Source organism: Zootoca vivipara, chromosome 7 (genome assembly GCF_963506605.1).
Source record: "Zootoca vivipara chromosome 7, rZooViv1.1, whole genome shotgun sequence".
Lineage (NCBI taxonomy): Eukaryota > Metazoa > Chordata > Lepidosauria > Squamata > Lacertidae > Zootoca > Zootoca vivipara.
Genome location: NC_083282.1, coordinates 37,814,212 through 37,832,045, shown reverse-complemented (window position 1 = coordinate 37,832,045; position 17,834 = coordinate 37,814,212). Strand labels below are relative to the sequence as shown.

The 17,834-nt window shown below is 39.8% G+C and overlaps 1 protein-coding gene across 6 annotated transcripts in view; it reads right to left on the bottom strand.

The window, feature by feature from the left end:
- DAB1 (DAB adaptor protein 1) overlaps positions 1-17,834 on the bottom strand; it is a 178,449-nt gene that overhangs the window by 25,337 nt on the left and 135,278 nt on the right. For 5 of the 6 annotated variants that reach the window (XM_035121489.2, XM_035121493.2, XM_035121488.2 and 2 more), the window contains 5 exons: positions 14,277-14,408; positions 12,446-12,565; positions 11,860-11,898; positions 10,182-10,247; positions 9,091-9,150 (listed from right to left, as the gene is read on the bottom strand). In XM_035121489.2, coding sequence (XP_034977380.2) covers positions 9,091-9,150; positions 10,182-10,247; positions 11,860-11,898; positions 12,446-12,565; positions 14,277-14,408 — 417 coding nt within the window. The remainder of the gene's footprint in view (positions 1-9,090; positions 9,151-10,181; positions 10,248-11,859; positions 11,899-12,445; positions 12,566-14,276; positions 14,409-17,834) is intronic. The other variant, XM_035121494.2, reaches the window with a different exon arrangement.

Genomic DNA, 17,834 nt, shown 5'->3' with positions numbered 1-17,834 from the left:
CATAAAAAATATCACTGTCTTGACCTAATGGATAGAGATGCTGCTTCAAAAATCTAATAAAGTAGTTAATTGCTTTGTCTCTCATCTCTATAATGCATTATTAAAAAGCCTTCTCAAAACTGACACATCTCAAAAATGCAAGCTCGGGAAGCTGAGAACAAGGCTCTCTCGTCTCTATTGTAAATCATTCCTGAGCTGCCAGGGGACTCCCACATTGGTGTGTGTGTTTGATCAGAAACTGCCTGAAGAAGTGCCCTGCTGGCTTAGGCCAGTGGCCCATTTAGTCCAGCATTGTCTTCTCACACTTTCTTAGTGATGCCTAGCAGAAGCCCACAAGCAGGACATGAGGACAACAGCATTCCCAGCAACTACCGGTAGTATCCAGAGGTATACTCCTTTCAACAATGGACATGGAACACAGCCAATACCCACTGATAGTCCTATTTTCCAATAATTTGTCTAATCTTCTTTTTTAAGCCATGTAATTTTTTGTTGCTATGCACTGCATGAAGAAACACTTCCTCTTGTCTGTTCCGAATCTTCCAACACTTAGCTTCATTAGATTACCCTAATTATTATGGCAGAGAAAATTTTCTCTAGCTACTTTCTTCACACAATGCATAATTTTCTACACCTCTATCCCTTTTCTCCTTACTTTTTCTCTAAACTAAATAGCCCCAAATGTTGTAAGGCTTTTGAAAGTACAAGTACATTGTGGCTACTGGATCGCCCCTATCCATATGCTTAGTGACACTCTCAACAAATCCTAAAAGGATAGTTAGATGGGACTTACACTTGCAGAAGCCATGCTAGTTGTTCTTCAGCAAGGCTTCTTCATCGGCTTGCTTGGTAATTCTAGCATTAATAATGCTTTCCACCAGCTTTCCTGGAACAGACGTTAATCTAACCAGATTGTAATTTCCCAGAAAACCCCATCACTACCTGACCTCTTTGTAAAAATTGGTCTTACATTGGCTATTTCTCCAACACAGAATAGCTTAGGGACAAGTTGCACTTTCATTGAAGGTCAGCAATTTCACATTTAAGTGAAATTCGTCTTGGGTGTCCTCTGGACCCAATTTCATTATATATCGTCAATATTACTTTATTTTTGTTTAGAATATTTAAGATATTTTATATGGCTTATTTTTTGCTTGTGTTAATGACTAAACCCAAGCAGTATCACTATGCTTTGTTTCAAGGCCCATGAAGTAGGGACTGAATCCATAGTTTGGAGCTGGTTTATGAATCTTGGCTTGCTTTAACCACAGTTTGTTGTTACTTCTGAACATAGGTTGGTGAGGGCTGCTTAGAAAGTTCTCATTAGCGCAGTGAGTGTTATGAGTGAAGTGTGTTATTTTGTTATAAGTTTCCTTTGTATTCCTCACACAGTTTTCAAATCCATCACTTCCAGATGAATGTCCAGGTTAGGTCAGCTAGCCACTGCTAATTATTTTCAAATTGTAGCTTAATGTATTTATAAGCAAGTGTTCACATTAAAATCTTTCAACGTTGAACACAATTCATTCAAGGAACATTAAGCATTCCACCTCACTTGTTGACTAGCTTCAAAAGAAGAACTTCCTCAGATAATCAAAATGCGTATTGAGCCATTTAAGTTTATTCTACTCAACTTGATTTTTGTAGTCAAGTTAATTCAAAACTCCTCTGTGATGTGTTTGTTTACCTTAAATAGGAATCTCATTAAATAGTATGATTTACAACAACACAACACCTAGAAGTCTTTGTAATGTCTTTCCTGACTTAATTCCCTAAGGCTGTTTGACTCATCTAGGCATTTATGTGCACCTCATGAAATGCTAGGTATGGTAAAGGGACCCTTGACCATTAGGTCCAGTCATGACTGACTCTAGGGTTGCAGTGCTCATCTCACATTATTGGCCGAGGGAGCCGGCGTACAGCTTCCAGGTCATGTGGCCAGCATGACAAAGCCGCTTCTGGCGAACCAGAGCAGCACATGGAAACGCCGTTTACCTTCCCGCTGTAGCGGTTCCTATTTATCTACTTGCATTTTGCCGTGCTTTCGAACTGCTAGGTTGGCAGGAGCTGGGACCGAGCAACGGGAGCTCACCCCGTTGCAGGGATTTGAACCGCCGACCTTCTGATCAGCAAGCCCTAGACTCTGTGGTTTAACCCACAGCACCACCTGGGTCCCTAATGAAATGCTACCTTATCATAATTTTATATAGCTTATTTGTTTGTTTTTAAATAAAAATGACCATAGGATTGTTAGGCATGGCGTAACTTTTGACTTGGTTGCAGCCAATTTATCTGTATTTGGCCCGATAATGTGAGTGAATAAGGTAGGAAGCTTATTTAAATGGGTAAAATACAAATGCAGGCTAAGTTACGAGGTAAGGTGAAGATAATACTCTGAAATCAACGGAAAACATGTTAAAATGCAGGCATTTTAGAGGAAATGCACTCTGGTTTTTATGAAAGGTATTTGGAAACAAGCAAGAACAAACTTCCAGGCTGCAAGCCTATAGTCACTTGGGGGATGCCCAAGGAATATAGGATTTGTCAGATCTTCCTTTCCAATGGTGAAAACACCCTCTGTATTGTGGAAAGGCATCTGCACCCACTGCCCTTCCAATGTTGGAGGCATGTCATGAGATGCTCCAGAATTCTCACAATCCTGACACATCCTTCAAACAGGAAGCATAGTAGCATAGCATAGGAAAAACATTTCTCCCTTCTTCTGCCTTGCTGGAATGAGCCCAACACACACACACCTTTGCCTACCCTTTATACCACTTTAGTCAAGGGGTGGTCTGCTTAAGCACGATACTTGATTGTTGACCCCTAGTTCTATGAATCTCATTACACAGAACATTATGCAAATATGAAAAAAAAACTCAAATCCAAAACAAAAGTGTAATGCTTGCTGTAAATGTTCAGAGTTATATGGTATTGTTAATTATCTGTTTAGAGATTTCAAGAATGAAAGCTTGTTTTTTCCTCCTCCTAGAAACAGTTCATTGGTTAACGAGAAAGGGTAATCATACTGCTGCACATACATACATACATATAAATATGCAATCATAGACACGCCTCTTACAAAGTTGAGCCACATTATTCATGTCCATAAGAGCAGACACAGCATGTTTACCAGTGATATTCAACATGGACTAGTAGACCCCAGGACTTACGTTATGGAGAATGAATATGTCCTCTCACTTTACAGGTTGCACCCACAGTAAAACTTGCCCTTCTTTGGCAATGCTGCTGGGAAGGATCCATTTTTGTTTTCCAAGACCTCAGAAGTTGAGGAGAGAGCAGGGAACCCTATGCCCATTTTACTAAGGTGGGATTAAACTGACAAATGTTTCCCTAAACTGGCAGGAAAACTCTTTTTCAAATCCTGTAATAGTTTGCAACTCGCAAAAACAAGAGAGGCTATTTAAGAAAGTACCATTGTTCTCTACTGAAGAGCTGAAGGTATAAATTTTCTGAGTGAACATGCTTGGTGGGATGGGAGATCATGTGAATTATAGCTAAACACATTGATTTAAGATGAATCCCCCCTCAAAAAGAAAGAAAGAAAAGGCTCTCAGTAATGTTTTTTGCTAGAACCCCCTCAACAAAAGGAGACAAAAACTATTCCATCAGTGTTGGTCCAATATGGGAAGGCAGAAACAGGCTCTCCCCACTCTCTGGGATATCAACAATGTTTCAGGCCATGTGCAGACAGTGGGAGAAATGTTTGCTTCCCTGTAATGTGGCATCTATTAGTTTATGCACACAGCAGTACGTGGTTTTCCAAGAGGGAAAAGCATAGTACTACTTCTGGTACAGATGCTCTGCATCACATCCCTACACCTCTGTTTGCAACATGCTTTTGCGCTAGCTATTTGAGATGGTTGGAAAGCACCCTTCAACACTTTTCTGGCGGTATGGGAACTAAATTAACATAAAATTAACATAAAAAACAAACTGTACATTTTAAAGGAGAATTTTGATAAAGTTACAACTTTTATTATGTTTTTGGAATATTAATAGAGGGAAGATGCTTGCTTTCAGAGACAGGTGCAGGGGCTCTATGAGTTAGAGGCAGCAGCAGTAATTTGAGAATAAAAATGAATCAATTTAAAGAGAATAATGTAGCAGTAACAGACATAATTTTCTTAATTAAAAGGTCTTACTGACAAAGTGTCTTTTTTCAATTATGTTTTTTTTCCCCTGGTCTGGGGGCCTCTTTTGGACTTGTTGCTAGTGGTAGTGTTGCAATACTCAGCAATTGCAACATAGCTGGGATTTTGCAGTACAGTAATACCTCGGGTTACGAACGCGATCCGTTCCGGAACGCAGTTCGTAACCCGAATAGTTCGTAAACCGAACGCAATGGGCGCCGCCATTTTGCGCATGCGCAAAGCACGATTTTCGCGCTTTGCACATGCGCAGATCGCGCACGCACCGCTTCTGCGCACGCGCGCGGGGCGAAAACACTTCCGGGTTTGCGCAGTTCGTAACCCGAACTGTTCGCAAACCGAGGTGGTCGTAACCCGAGGTACGACTGTACCTTTGTTTTCTCCCTTGGATTGTTATATGAACCAGGAGAGGAATAATTGGTGGAACATTCCAATAGGAAACATTACACTAATCAGTGATAGAATTGCTCCAGGAGATGCGACTATGCAATTTGATAACATTTGTCATTTTTTTAGTTTGCAATATTGTAGCATTTATAGCCTTGACATTCCTGCACTTTGCAAAAGTATCAAGTGAGGGAGAAGGATTCATTGTTGAAACACACTGACGGCGTATTGATGTCCCAAGCAGAAAGTTAAAGAGGATTTGCACATCACAATAAACACAGGACAGCAGTGATGAGTTCTCCTGTTCTGAAACATGCATTCGGATTTACCATATGCACCAATGTATCCATGCTATATTTGTCCCTACCCCAATCTACACTATTTGTTCTTATTGGTAAGATAGAAATGTGAAGACAAAGGTAATGTGACCCTAGAAATTCAGTGAAGGAACATATTATGTAAGAAATATTAATGTTTCCAGTGCAATTTCTATAGCTGAGAAGTATTTCATTCATAAAGACATCTTCATCTCACAACTGCCATCTAGCAAATACTATATATGCTCAAGGAAAAAAATAAATGCAACATTAATGCAATTATAAAATGTCTGGATGGAATTGTGGAAATAGGTCTCCCGCCTTGCTTAAGCAAGCTGCACACATTGCTAGAGGGCAGTGCCTGCAGATGCTCCCCCGAATGCCATCTGGATACTACTTTTGAATCCAAGGTACAAGAAAAGCATACCAAGGTACATTTAATAATACGACAGGGCAGCAAGGCTCATCAAATGCACACCACATACAGTGATATGTGTGCATTGCTAGAAACAACCTAACAACATTCCATGAAAACATATAGAGCATGACACAAAGTTGATAACATAGGTTGCAAAGAAGGCAGCAGCAGCAGCTGCATGTTGACTGCTTACAAATGCTTCTGCTACAATGGTGTGATTCTGCACTGAGACAAACACTTTTCACCTTTGCTACTCAAGCCTTGCCATTTATGATCACCAGAGTTCCCATGACAAATTGTACTAATATCAAGAAAAATAAATAAACTATGCTTCCAGGGCCGTCTCAAGCACGTCGGGCGCCCTGGCTCCGTGGTGTGGAGATTGCTCCGGCGCCCCCCGCAGCATGGTTTCCACGTAGCTCTGCCGCGCGACGCCCCCCTACCGGGCTGGCGCCCCACACCACCCAGACTACCCCTAGAGCCGGCCCTGTATGCTTCTAGCCCTACAAGTGCATCCGTAACATGGGGTTCATTCTGTATCTCTTGCTGGGTGAAACATCTACACACACACACACACACACACCATCTTTATTTTAAATAAACTAATAAAAAAATCATTTAAAAGTAGATCACTTTCTTTTTTGCCTGGCAAAACCAAATTCTCCTGGTCTGTTAAAACCCTCTTTAGTATATAGCTTTGGTATCTTCTGTGTGGAAGCCCACTTGCACCTACAAACTACTGGCATTTTCAGTCAGTTTCTTATTTGAAAACATTGATTTAAGAGTTGAACATCCAGTGAATACAGAAATCTAGACCTGGATAAGTTTTCAGAACTATGGTTTAAACTAAAATTTCACTGGTTAAATCTACAGTACTTAAACATTTTGTAGGCAGAAGCTTCCACTCATTAATTTCAATGGGGCTTCTGCAAGAAAGCTTCCGTTGGATTTTGACCCAAATGCTAAGAGAGTAGTTAAGGGTTAGTCTTACTTACTAAAAGCAGGTATGAGATTAAATTTAATGATCTGCTTTGAATTATACATAAAGGGGAAATCTCAAAACAGTATGAGTGGTGCCTGTTCATGCAACAGGGTGTCTGCTTTTCCTTCTTCATCCTGCAGCCCTATGCATGCCCCCCACCCTCCAAAAGAACTGCCCTGGAAACTCTGGATAGGGGCCCACTGTTGCCCAGATTTCCACTGCACAAGTGAGAAGACATCACTGGATCTAAGTGCATCTTTGTGTGTAAGCAATCCTGACTAGTCTTTTGCAACCAAGCAAACAAATGCAACATTAAAATTTGGGATGCTTAGAAATTATACATGAACAGATTGTTGTTATTGGTCCCAATTTAAGCTCAAAATTTGTGAAGCTCATTGCTAACACCAACCCTGACATTCCAACCCTGACATTCACAAACCTTCACCTGATTATTGTGAGTCATCGAATACCAAGGAGAATCCATGGAATTACTGACTTGCTAGCCATACTGAGTTTTCCTCCACGATCTTTAGTATCCAAATTGGCTTTCGTATTTACATTAGTAAAAATATTTTTGTGACTTGTAGCTCTGAGTAACCACTTGTACACCTACATACATCCATGCACATATACTGGTATTTGTATATTTTAACAAATGTGAATACAGTGGTAACTCGGTTTACAAACAGTCCCGTTTACGAACGCCTCCGTTTATGAACGCCGCGGACCCGGAAGTGTTTACATCCGGGTTCTGCGGCGTCGGATGCGCAGATGCGATCTGCGCAGCTCGCGCATGTGTGCGCAGAAGCGCTCTATTGGTGCTTCGCGCACACGCAGAAGCCTACCTTCGGGGAGCAAATGCCTCCGTTTACTAACGCCTCCGTGGAACGGATCGCGTTCGTAAACCGAGGTTCCACTGTAACTACTATTACTTCTACTACTGCTGTATAAGAATGCGACAGAAGCACAGCTTGAGTGGAATTAATCTTTCTGAAAGCCTACACCCATTCAAATCATAACTGATGTGGGCTGAGTCCTAATATCCTGATTTGCAAACAGATGACACCTACTCTGCCCAGGGATACATGACTAATCAATGGCAGGCAATGGGGGATTGTGGAAATGCAGTAGGGATACATCTTTATATAGCACTGTGATGAGTTGTTTGAAAGCCTTCATAAAATTGTAAACAGATAGTTTGGACATGTTGATGGGAAGATTAGGTTTTATTGTGACTTGAGTGACAGGCTTAGTGAAGGGTATTTACGGTTTGCCTCCTGTTGCTAAAAACACCATGACAAGCAGAACCTGACATGTGTGCATAATGGGAAGGCTTGGGGGGGGGGGGAAATGTAAGAAAAATAGCTCATTAAGAAGCTTGTATTTCAGCAAGCTTCATTTTCACATGCTGAGAAAACTGCAGCATTGGGGAGCCACTTGGCAAAGGCTGATTTACTCACATGCATTCCCAAAGGACTAAGTGGGAAGCTCTGTCCAAAAGTGGCAGGGAGGACTGGTCAACATCAATATCAAAACAGGAAGGAAGGAAGGAAAGGAAAGGAAAGGCATAATGTGGTCCAGCATTCATACTCAGCAGAGACACCAAATTAATTTTGCAGAATACAAATGCGTGTAGCTGTTATACACAATTTATTTTCACTCTCCAATTTCTACCCAGCAGATTAATTATGATGTCCATATGCAGCAGGAGAACAGGAAAATAGCCTTGCCAAGGCTGCTTTCCCCAAAATGAAAATGAACTGTCTTACATCAGCCGCAGTGTTATAAAGTACAGTGAATTAGAAAGAGGAGAGAATAAGGAAACACTTCTCTGTTGTTAAAGTCATTTAGCCAAAGTCATTTAGACATTCATGTGAGCAAGGTTTACTATTAATAAAGTAAGTGTCCGTGGATATCTAAATCAGATAGAGGCACACTGGGTAATACGGGCACAGAAATTGAATTTTAGAGTGCTGTCTAATAGAGAAAGCAATAAATGGGGGGGGGGGAATGAAGGCAACTGTCTTAAAGACAAAGAGGGCTGTGTATAAGAGAACATTACAGCCAATGAGTGGTTGAATAAGATATTGATTTTAATGTGTGCTTTATTTATTTTTAATTTGTAGAATTGCTGGATACCTGCCTACTCTGTGCCTCTTGCACACAGGTGAGAGGAGAGCAAAATCCTGTTATTTGCGCACTAATGGAGAATTACTGATCTGTTTTGTTTCTCAGCAATGCTGTAGCCAAGTCCTTGTTCCCAGGATATGGAGCCAGCCTTGGAGTAGACATGACCGGGGGGGGGGGCATTCTCCCTCTGGGGTACTTTTAGGCTTGGCTCTGATTTGTCACCAATTTCGCCCCCCCATTTTTTCTATGTTTAGTGTTTGTTACAATGCAACATATAAAGTAGTGGGGGCCAATGCGAAATTTTAGCGTATGGATATGTAAATTGTCTTTGTTTTCCCTAGAGTGTGTGCTACCAAAGTGATCTAGATGCGTTAGAAAATTTGCTATGGTAACTGCCACACAAGGGCCTGCATTACTCTGCTCGCCAACCTCCCTGTGATTCCCCGCACAGCAACCCATAAAGCTTTTTCTTCCTACCCCATGAAACTACAAAAGCCCACTTTCCATTGGGCCTCTTTGGTTTTCATTCATGGAAACCCAGCACTTTGATACGGCACTACAAAACCTGCAATGGAGGCTGCACAATGACAGCCTTACATTTTTATGTATGTAGGAAGACAAACCTGTGAGTGTTGAAGAACTATTGAAAACTTGTTACTCCTGCTTTGAATGGCATATACTTACACTTACAGGTTGACTTTTTGGCACATCATAAACACCTTCCTTCTTTTGGCTAGTAGGAACCTGTAGTAATAAATAAAAATGTAGTTAGGATTAAGGTAAACATACAAATATTGAGAGATGTAGTTGGTAGCTTGAAGGGTACTATGCATGATCCTGCACTTGTGCAAAACTGATAGTTTCTTATTGTAGTGAAACAGACAGATTACCATAGTCAGAGACAGTCCTCAGAACCCAGGTACACCATAATTCCCATTTCAGAGATCAGGGCCATATGGTTTTCCCCAATATGGAAAGAGACCCATTTATCCAACTGCCAAACAGCCAATTGAAGTAAACAAAACCAACAAAATATATATCCCTCATAAATAAGCTAAAACTTCTACAAGCAGTTGATTTTAATTTTCAATATATATCTAGGCTTTGAGCATCAACCGGTTAAAATATCAATATCAGATCCACATTTGTAACAGTTGATCAATTCCACCTTTTAAAACAGCGATTTAGTGCTTCCCAATTGCTCATGCTAATGGTCTTGTACATTTTGGAAGGTAAGGAGTGATCTAGACACAACATCTCACCAGGCAGCACCCTGTACCATATCAGAAGCATCAAGTGGTAGTTTACAGTTGTGAGTGACTAAACTCACAATACAAGCCAAAGCTTGGTTTTTAGCCAATTACTGTGCTTCCTTGAGAGGGCTGGCAATGAGCTACTTTATACCACTCAAATATAGATTTGTTAATGAGGAGAATACTTAGTTTATAGCTGAAAAGTATGTATATGTATGATAAGTTAACACCAATGTGTCCAACACAAATTAAACTAATACTTTTTTCTATGGTGTACACAATATTCAGGATAAAGCTTTCAAGGCGATATAAATAATATATACCAACATAAAAAGGCTGGGGGGGGGGGAAGGAAAGAAGTTATTAGAGAAATCACACCATACAAATTATATCTGTACTTCCATGAGTATGAAATGGTACACAAGTCATTGGGATAAATGAAAATGCTTAAAAGGAACTTTGGTCTATGGAATGTGCTTGACTGCTGGAGGCAATGAGAACACAGATGGAGCAATTCTATACCTGATAAATGTTTTCTTCTGTTTCAGGCTCACGGATTGGCTCATGTCCAGCCTCAAACACAATGTACTATTACATCAGCAGCAAAGGAGGAAAGGTCAAAGATGAATCAGAAAAGAAAAAAAGGCAATTTGGAACTTCAGAAGAAATAACCATAGACAAGCAGTAAAGAAGCAGGTCCAAAGTACAAGCTGGCTTAGGAGCAATTGACTTTTGCTGAAAGGCATATCATGCAACCTTCTTTTATGGAAGAGAAATAAAGGAGAAATGGAACTTTGCTAATTGTCATTTGACAAGTTTCCTGCTGTTTTCCCAGCAGAGATACAACCAAAGGCTCAATTCTGTTCCCACAGCAGCTACTGGGAATTTTTACTGTGGACTTCTGTGGGATCATAAAGAAGGCCTTGGGCTACTAAGGGTACTTTAAATCTGTTTGAGGGAAGGAGGGAGAATTAGCAAGTGCAATGAGTTAAATTTCAGCTTCGAGTTACTAATTGGGGGCTAATTTCTATACTACATTTGAGTACATAACATTATTATTATTATTATTATTATTATTATTATTAATTGAATTTATATGCCGCCCTAAACCCGGAGGTCTCAGGGCAGTTCCATAGTCAACAAGATCAGTTAAGAACAAGTGTTTATTTTTGACGGCAAAATTTATTAAAGAAAGGGCCAATTTGCAAGAAACAAAAAAAATGACTATCATCGTCACCTCCTTAAATTAGTGGCAGGGAAATCTGGCTCATAGCACTGGTCTCAGTGTGGCTATTCCCCGCAACCTGCGGCCACCTGGCCGACACAGGTGTCATAAGGTCACAATGGAACAATGGGAAGTTTAAAGTGAGCTTCTGGTTTTTCTTTTTGCAAGTGGGGCTCCTTGTCATGGCTTATCAGCTAAGCAGCACTGAAAAGAAGCCCCAGTAGAATCAACTTCAGCTGAGGAGTCTTGCTTGTACCTTTTTGAAGCGGTTTGCATTCAAACCGCTTTATAAAATGCAGCTAGCCTATTTGCAATGGCACTCCCAGCACCCAGTGACTTCAAATGGCTTCCTAAAATGAAGTTCTGTTTTATGAAGCAGTCTGAAAAGCAGTGCCAAAGGCATAGCCTTTTCCTATGGCCTTCTGGGCTGATTTATTCTCCCTGTGTGTATCCCCCCCACAAACCCCCCCACCCCGCTTAGTTTCCTTCCCACTTATTCTGATGGAAGAGAATGAAATGCACTACTTTCAGGGCTAGCATAGTTTGTCTCCCATTCCTGGGGTGTTTTTTGAGGATGGGAGGGCTTTGATCCACAGTTTCTTGCAGCAAGCCACCCCCAGTGCCCCATCTCTACTGTCAGTGGGACAACAGCTACAGACCCTTCCATAGCTTCACCAAGGAGGCATATAAGTTTGATTGCCCTCTCCAAGAAGGCAGATCTGAAAAATCTCACAACCTCAGAATGTCCTCCCAGGTACTAAAAGATTGCAGCATTACTATAATACATTCAGAATTTAGTATTAAGAATACTACCTATAAATCAGTGTTTTGAAGATATTTTATAATTTTAATAGCTGACTTGTTAGGCACCTAAATATTTCTCTCTCTTTTTTTAGCACTGTCACTCAACCTAAAAACTAAACCACATCCTTAACTATTTCTGAAACTCTGTTTTTATAAAGCTTCAGAAATTACCTGGTAAACAGGATCTTCTACATCTTCCTCCAAAATTGTCTATCGCAAAGAAAGTAGAAGAGAAGAGACAAAAAGGAAAGAACGTGAACAGCAGGTGTACAAGAGCCAAATACTGAGGAAAGATATTGCACATTGTTCAGTAAAGGAGGGCTAGATATCTACTCAACCTTGCACTGCATATATGAAGGCATACTCTGAAATTCTTCCAGTTTTAAATATCACAAATTACATATTCATGCAACCATTTCGTATGTCTACTGTGCTCAGTTTTGTTATTCTCAATCATTGCCAAATTGTATTATGGCACTACTGATAACAGCAATATTCACAGACAGCAGTGGAACTTACATAATCTCTTATCCACTGAAACTAGTAGCCAGTTACCAGGGCTCAGCAACATAAGATCCACTCATTTAATGGTACAGGTAAGAGAATAAGTTTGCATGATTCAAACTTCCTGATTTCTGTGGCAAAGGATCAGTTTTATTCTTTGTCCCTAGGATGTCTTAGCACAACAGTCCCAAATTCTCAGTAGTTGCTTTGTCACTTCATCATGGTACATTTCTATTAAAAAATAATTAGATACCTGATACACTGCTTGTTCACACTGTTTATCTTTTTGTGCCTTTTTTTCCAGCTCTTCCCTTTGTTTCAATTCATAAATGAGTTGAAAGAGGTCTCGCAAATCCAGAATTACAGGCTCCGCCTACAGAAAACAAATTAAGAGTATTTCAGTAATATGGGAAAGAAGACTAGCAAACAAAATGTGACCTTTCCTAATGAAACAGCTGGTCTTAAAAACACTTTTATTTAATAACGATATAATGGATTCATTTAGATGCATCAATGGATTCTTATACTCTTACTTGTGAGTAAACCATTAAAATTATCACATTGAAATTAGTGTTAGTGCTGAAGTATGAAATCATCTGATCCATAAAATGAATTTATATAGTTTGTAATGTTTGGCTGTAATGCAAACCTGGCAACATTTCTGCTGGAAGTTATTCTCTGGCTTCAAACATTAAGAGATTCTGCTCATGCTCTGTTAATGATCAGTAGGCCATGTCAAGACAAGACCAGCTGATTTGTAAGCACCTGGGCAGAAGTCCTTTAATGTTAGCCCTTTAGTCTCAGTGTCATTGTCATTGATCAATGTGAAATTATGTGACCTACAAAGCCAGCTGCTTTGTTGATGCATGCACATGTTATCTAATTTTAATATCCTCCCTGCTAATGAAACTATCATTGTTTCCTGGAATTACATGACCAGTCAACCCAACTGAAGTGAGGTCAATTCTCTTGATGGCTTCTTGAGAATGCTTTATGTGATTGTTCCTCCCCATCTATATCCAAATCCCTCTCTTGTTCCTATGTGATGTATTTGGGTGCACAGAGTGAGTGAATTTCAAAGCAACTCTCTATCATGGCTAGTGCTGTGGGAAAACTGCTGGAGAATTTGAACCAAGGTGCAGTTGCTAAGTTGCGGGGGAGCAATATAATAATGTGCATGTAGCAACATTATGAGATGAAAGTGAGTTCTCAGGTGAGCTTTTCCCAAATGCTTGCCAACAAAGCTCCTACCAGCCAAACCAATTCCAAAATGAACCACAGGTTCATCTCAGGTTCCATCTCAGGCTGGAAATTGTATATTTAGGTCCATTTGATCCTACTTATGGCAGACACCTATTAAAGTTTTGTGGAAATGAGTTAAATCCTGGGTTAAATCTACAAGTCAAAAGTTACTGAAGATAGGCTTCCACAGCCATATTGGAACTTTCATAACAATGTCTAGCCTGTGCCTAATGTGACTAAATCTACAGTACTCTAGCTTAACTTGGTTATGCAAATTGAGTTCTTGGGATGGCAGCCTTAGGCATTTTAAAACACTCCCAAACACATCCTTTCTCATTGAGTTAAATACCTTGTCTAGCTGCAAACTTTAACTAGGCAAAGGTTCATTTCTATATAAGCTAATTATATTTGCAGATTAATGGTAATTATAATTATGAGCATAAAAGGCATTGCTTATATTTATTAGTGGTTTCTAATACAATGAAATGAGAGTAGGCTATGCTAAGTAGCTATTTGTTTTCCATCGTTTTCTATCTAAATGAGTCTAGGACCCTAAGTAAACTTATTTGTATTCATCTAGTGTTTCCAGTTTAATTAGAAAGGAAAATAATTACTAATTAGAAGGAATACATCAAGAAAAAAATTGAGAAGGGTGAATTGTATTTCTTTCCAAGACTGGTATTGCTAAAGTGCCATCTCAGAACATTTATGCATGCACTTCTGACAGCATTATATACTGCATAAACAATGCTTCCAGGCTGCCCTTTCTAAGCAGCACTGTTCTAGACAGAGCTATCAAACTGAGTTAAACTGCAGAAAATGACAATAACCACGATACTTACTGCCTGGGCTGTTTTTATTGCCACAAATCTATGATTCCCTTCCTTTCCGCACACATATCCGAAGGCCCGATGGTCTGTGATATCCTTTGCGATGTATGAAATTTCATGAACTGCATGATGGTGCTGTAGTAGCTGTTCATAAACAAAAAGCACAAGAAGCACAGGGCATATTTTACCAAAGTTCACTTTTTTACTGAGGCATATAATTTACTTCTGTGAGGATACACCTGAATGACAATGATGTTTCAATAAAAAAGGTATATATTCTTCAAACTATTTTTATTGATTTGATATTACACTTACAACCATTTTCATGTATTATATGCATTTCATCCAGTGCTTAGTGTTCAGGCGCACTTTTCCAGTGTCTCCCAAGACAGACAGATGCCAACAACAACAAACCTTCCCTGTCTGTCACCACAGGTTCCTTCATTGCTACCTCACACTTTCAGGACTTTCAATGTAGAGTGCTCACTAAGGGATACTCATCCCCGCAGGGTTCTGTCCTGGGCACATCAACAGTATAGTGTCCCAATCAAGGGAAGTAATAGTACCACTCTATTCTGTCTTGGTCAGACCACACCTGGAGTACTGTGTCCAGTGCTGGGCACCACAATCTTAATCTTGATATTGACAAGCTGGAACATGTGCAGAGGAAGGTGACCAAGATAATCAAGGGTTTGGAAATCCAATACTTATGTTCAACAATTGAAGGAGTTGGGTATGTCAAGTCTGGTAAAGAAGAGACTGAGGGGGAGATATGATAGCAATCTTTAAATATCTAAAGGGCTGTCACTTGGAAGATGGAGCAAACTTGTTTTCTCCTTCTCTAGAACCTAGGACCTGAACCAATGGATTCAAGTTACCATAAAGGAAATTGAGACTAACCATCAGAAAGAACTTTCTATAGTAAGGGCTTTTTGACAGTGGAAAAGACTCCCATGGGAAGTGGTGGACTCTCCTTCCTTGGAGGTTCTTAAGCAGAGGCTGGATAGCCATCTGCCATGTACAATTAAGTTGAGATTCCTGCATTATAGCAGGTTGGATTGCATGACCCCTTGCGGTCTCTTCCAATTCTACAGTTCTACAAATCTGTGGCTGTTTTCTCATGTGCACTAGGACAGCTTGTGCTGTTAACAGCTCCTTTAGTAATCTTTTGTGCCTTGCAGACTGTCACAGAACGTGTGTGTGTGGTCTGCAGGCTCCAATTACAACCTGCAAGCAAATACACTTAGCCTAGAAATGTGAACAGACATGTGTAGGTCTGGGCAAAGCATGCAAAACTTTTTGCCTACATAGTTGCTCTTGCCTGATTTATCCCTTCAGCTCTTCTTAGTTTTCAACATGTGAAAGACTTTTGTCTGGCATAGAGGAGAGTTCAGGTCTGCAATTTCACTGCTTAATATAGCCTCCTGCTCGCTGCACTGACACATACATGTTTATTTGTGACAAATAGTGCTCTTTCTGCCCAAATTTGCCTTCTATGTAAAAAGAAGCATCACTTTATGTTTAAATAGCAATATTTAATTAGAATGTTTTTTTGGGAGGCGGGGATTCCTCTCAACATTTCCGTGTGTTTCAGATGTTGCACATTGCTTTGTATGCAAAGAGACAGCAAGTATGAACTTTAGGTGCTTGGATTTTATATTGTGAAGCTCTACAAAATGAAGTAAACAATAAATCCAGAAAATATCCTTACAAAATCCTTCTGCATCATTGTTGCATCCTAATAAAACTGCAGGGCACTGGCGAACCTGAATGAATTTTCTAGATATCTGCACTTTTTATGTGGGCGACACGTTATGATGAACATTTGAACATCTGGATAAACTAGCTGCTGACCCATTAATCAAAGTGGGTTTACTGGGTGGTGATTTCTGAAGAGAGAGGGAAATCAATATTCATGTCAACTTAGGCAGACCTCTAACTGTTCTTGTCCTTCAGTAAAGGGAACCACACTGACCAAGAAATATCTATCGTTAGATTGATATTGGCTGACATGCAAGTTTTTGCCTTTACAGAGGGCCTCTTCCTTTCTGAAAGAAAGGTAAACCATACCTGGTAAAAAAAAAAATCAAACCTGGAACTAGAATTTCTTACTAAGGATGATTTTCAATGCAAGCAGGACAGACGTTTTCTCGGCCAAAGGACTTTCCCTTCCTGTCCTCCTCCCTGCAGCTCATTGTGTACCCCACAATGTATTTGCTAGGGCTGCAAGGGAGAAAATGGAAGTCTGCTCACATGACATGGGATTTCATATAATTTTGGAGGGGTCAGTATGTTGCTTGGACTAATCACCAGAAAACACTTGTGTGAGTCACCACAGAAAATATACTAACTGGAAGCTTCCAATCATCTAAGCAAGTGGAGACTGGTAAAATTTAGGAGACAATGATTATGTAAATCTTACTTAGAAAGTGTACATTAAAAAAAGTATTATAGCATCATGGCTTCCATTTATTTCTGTGCCACCACATCTCTTATACTTGTAGCTTCTTCTTGTAGTGTTTAATTCTAGTTCTCTCACAAGCATGATATACTAAGTATTGTAATCAGTGAGTTACTTTATTCATTTATTGTATTGTCACAGCTAATATCAGTTATGTACCTGCAGGAGCATTGTTCAAAGTTGCTAAGTTTTTCCCCCACATTAAAAATGTCTTCCACTTCAAAAAAAGATAAAAAATGTACAAAAAGGTTACATGTGCACTGTTTGAGTCATTCTGATTCCTAAACAAACCATTTCATTGCCATGCATAGACAGGTAAAACAGAAAGAAAGCAGTTTCTCTATTCCAATAGAAAGGGTGAAATGCAAAATTCAGAGGACAATAAACATACTGTACAAGAACAATATTGTTCCAGGCTGTGATTTAGGCACTAACCAGTAGGAACAACAACAGGGCAGCAGTATGGATGCTATACAAGCCACTGTGAGCACAAGCAAATCACCAGTATAGGAGCACTTATCACTCATATATCCTACATTCCTATAAAGTTATGTAAAGAACACTATTATCAAATATCTGACAGGAATGGATGCATTGTTCTTATTGTAGACATGAAGGTGATGTCCCTAAAAGTTAGCGTTTATCTACTAATCCTGCAGTTTGTAAATCGACACAAAATATTCACAGAGGAAGGGTAGGAATCGGGGGGGGGGGGCTGGACAACAACTTCCACCAATTCTAACCACTAGCCATTCTGGCAAGGGCTGATGGGAGTTGGGAGTCCAACAATTCTGGAGGGCCCTGGCCATAGACTCTCACTTGCATCCTACCAAATATTATGCCATATTGCCAATAACTTCAGAAATAATAAGTTAATTACAGCGTGTAGTATAGCCATTCTTCATGAGAATTGCATGTTCCCCAGCATATTAATGATGCAATCTTATTTACATAATATAATTGTATTGATTTATTAGAATTTCTTTTCCTGTGCTCAAGTTGCAGGCTTTCTTTTGAATCACAAAATTAAATATCTTCCCCTCCTCAATTGCATATTATGGAGAATGTTATCTCAAGCTCCTATTCAATCAAAGTTCTTTGACAATGCT